Source organism: Lygodium microphyllum, chromosome 7 (genome assembly GCF_053477565.2).
Source record: "Lygodium microphyllum isolate KBCC chromosome 7, Lygodium_microphyllum_v1.1.10, whole genome shotgun sequence".
NCBI classification, from domain to species: Eukaryota; Viridiplantae; Streptophyta; class Polypodiopsida; order Schizaeales; family Lygodiaceae; genus Lygodium; species Lygodium microphyllum.
In genome coordinates, this window is record NC_141141.1 from 20,183,924 (window position 1) to 20,186,892 (window position 2,969).

Consider the following 2,969-nt stretch of genomic DNA (forward strand, 5'->3'; position numbering starts at 1 on the left):
GGCTCCTTCACTTGCACTCCTTCACTTTGTTGTAGTTGAGTTGCTGGCTAACTGTATTCTATGCACGAGTGGGCTATTGCTATGAATCTAGAGTGAAAGACTTGAAACGATGGTTCAAACCCTTGGTGCTACCTCAGTTGGTGATGGACAAACCCAAGACAAGGTAGCTCTTATATCCTTCCTTTCACTACAATTGTTGAGGGTGGTGAAGGTGGTCACAAGGATCACTAGGTATGCTCAGAGATGTGGCTGATCGATTATGAGTGTAAGCTCATTGCTGCAACATTGAGTGGATTTGAACTCTACTCAACTCTCCCTTCTCTTGCTCCCTTCCTTCCACTTTGTACTCATCCTACTCCAATCCAAGATCATTACTCTTTGTTCCTGCCATTCTTAATGATCACCTACTCTCTCTATTTCTTAGTGTACCCATGCCACGTGTGTTAGTGGTCATGACAATATAAACATAGCAACCATCACACACACACACACATATCTCTTATAAACATAATTATTAACCATAATTAAATAATTACATTAATATTTATTACTTTCATATTAATGTTATGTTTAATATCTATCATTATATTTATGGAAGTATTATATATGTTTAGCTACATTAGTATTATACATGTTGGAGATATGGAAGTAATAGGTTACATGTTTCATAACTAAATCATCTCCATCTTAGGCATTAAGTTATGGTCTTTTCCTATTTGTTGGCGGCTTGCTTTTAGGGATGCATTCTTAACCATGGCATAGTCTTTGTCAATGAAACATTTCCTTAAATCTCTTGAGGTTGAAACATTATTGTCCTCATCCCATAAAGCCTATTGACACACGTTTAAGGAAGAAAATGGTTGTATTAATTATATCCTCATGGGTGTGATATGTGCTTACAGAAGCATGCATGTCATGTACATGGACATTAGATGTTGTTCTGATGTGTGTGTGTGTGTGTGTGTGTGTGTGTGTGTGTGTGTGTGTGTGTGTGTGCGCGCGCACGCGCGCCTATGCATGCATGTGTGTCATGCGTACAATGTATCTTTATTGTTTGCAGGCATGATAACTAATAAGTGACATCATGCAAATTTTCTATTGCTCCATGCTAAGCAATATAGAAGTTGGCTTTGTGTTAGCAAACACATCTATACTATCTCTTATTTTGAAATCTACCAAGCCTATAGTCGAATCTGACTGAATCCTATGTGGTAAGAGTTAAGAATACTCAAGGTACTGCCCGGGTGAAAAGGAAAACGCGTACAAAAGAAAAAGCGCGACGGCGGAACGCACCTCCTCCTAGCCGGTAACGCAGCTATAATAGATAGTATTATGATACGACGATGGAGAGTTGTTAATTCGTTGCGCGTACGACCAGAGACCATTACAGGACTAGAGAGCATTACAGTACGAGAATATGGCAGCTACGATGATGAGGAGGACGGCGATCGTTCTTCTGCTACAAGTGTTGCAGGCGGCGAGCAGCAGCTTGCTCGGCGCTGCTGCTGCTGCTGACGAAGCTGCAACGGCGACCGCCGTCGATCACGCTTCATCATCGACATCATGCGCTCGACGCAGCCAGTCCTCGGCGTTCTCTCCCGTCTTTGCTTTCGGCGACTCCACCACCGACACGGGCAACAACCCCACGGGCGCATCTAGCCTGCCCTACGGCTCCACTTACTTCCACAGGCCTACGGGGAGGTACAGCGACGGGAGGCTGATGCTGGACTTCCTGTGCCAGGCCCTCGGTGTTCCGTTTCTGCCAGCTCATCTCCGACTCCGGGCTGCAGGAGGCCGCAGTGAGAACTTCGCGGTGGCCGGAGCCACAGCCCTAGACACGACCGCGCTAGCACGCTTGGCTGGTGTGGGCTCCAGCACCCGCGACTCCTTGGACGTCCAGACTCGATGGTTCATGGCCGATACAGCGAGGACGGCCATTAACATGAGCCACGCCCTGGTATACCTGGGAGAGATAGGCGGCAATGACTACAATTACGCCTGGTCGTCCGGGAAGTCGGCTTCCGCCGTGGCCGCCCTGGTTCCAGCTGTGGTGCAGAAGGTGGCCAGCCAGCTGGAGCTACTCGTCAGCAGCAGCGGAATCAAGAAGGTGGTGGTGCAGGGCGAGTTCCCCATGGGCTGCATGGTCACCTACCTCTCCCGCTTCCCCTCCATGCCCAAGGACCGCCACGGCTGCATCGCCCAAGTCAGCGCCGTCAGCGACCGCCACAACCAGCTCCTCACCGCCGCCATCCGCAGCATCGCCGCGCGCCACCCCGACGTCGACATCGTGTACCTCGACACCTCCGCCGCCTACCTGCATGTGCTCGACCACGCCTCCGAGTACGGCTTCACCAACACCCGCGGGGCCTGCTTCCCTCGCTACGTCGCGGCGCCCGCCGCTGCCAGCAGCTCCCCCTGCCCCAACCCGAGGTCTTACATGAGCTGGGACGGCATCCACCTCACAGACGCGATGTACGGGGCCATGATGGGCCTCATGCTCCACGACAACTCACGTTTCGCCTCCCCCTCGAGCAACTTCCTCGGTTCCGCCGCCGTTGCAGCGGCATGCCGCAACCACAGCCCCAGTACAGTTTCCCCGATAATTCATTGACTGCAGACCATCATGCATCTCCGAGATCATAACAGAATTCCATCCGCGCATTAGTAGAGTACGTCCTAGAATATGAGCTCTCTCTTGTCGCCCCCAAAAACATGATCTAGCTCACATATTTCTATTACTTATATGGTGAACTTTAGGTTACTATACCATGTACATGTGATACTAGCCATATTGAAATAGATGTATCGTCCAGTATACAATACGATTTTCTCTCCACGACTAGGGGATAATCTTTGTTGGTATGCTAGTGTATCTAGCTTAAAAGTTGGTAAAATAGGTAAATGTAGTATGTACATAATATTAATTGACTAAATGCACAGCCATATCCTCCACTTCTTTTCAAGGTTGA

At 49.0% G+C, this 2,969-nt stretch overlaps 1 protein-coding gene across 1 annotated transcript; it reads left to right on the forward strand.

Annotated features, from left to right (window-relative positions):
* Positions 1 to 1,417: 1,417 nt before the first annotated feature.
* Positions 1,418 to 2,611, forward strand: LOC148033241 (GDSL esterase/lipase At1g28650-like). The gene has a single exon (XM_087680878.1). It carries the CDS (start codon positions 1,418 to 1,420, stop codon positions 2,609 to 2,611), a length of 1,194 nt encoding a protein of 397 aa, XP_087537004.1.
* Positions 2,612 to 2,969: the final 358 nt, after the last annotated feature.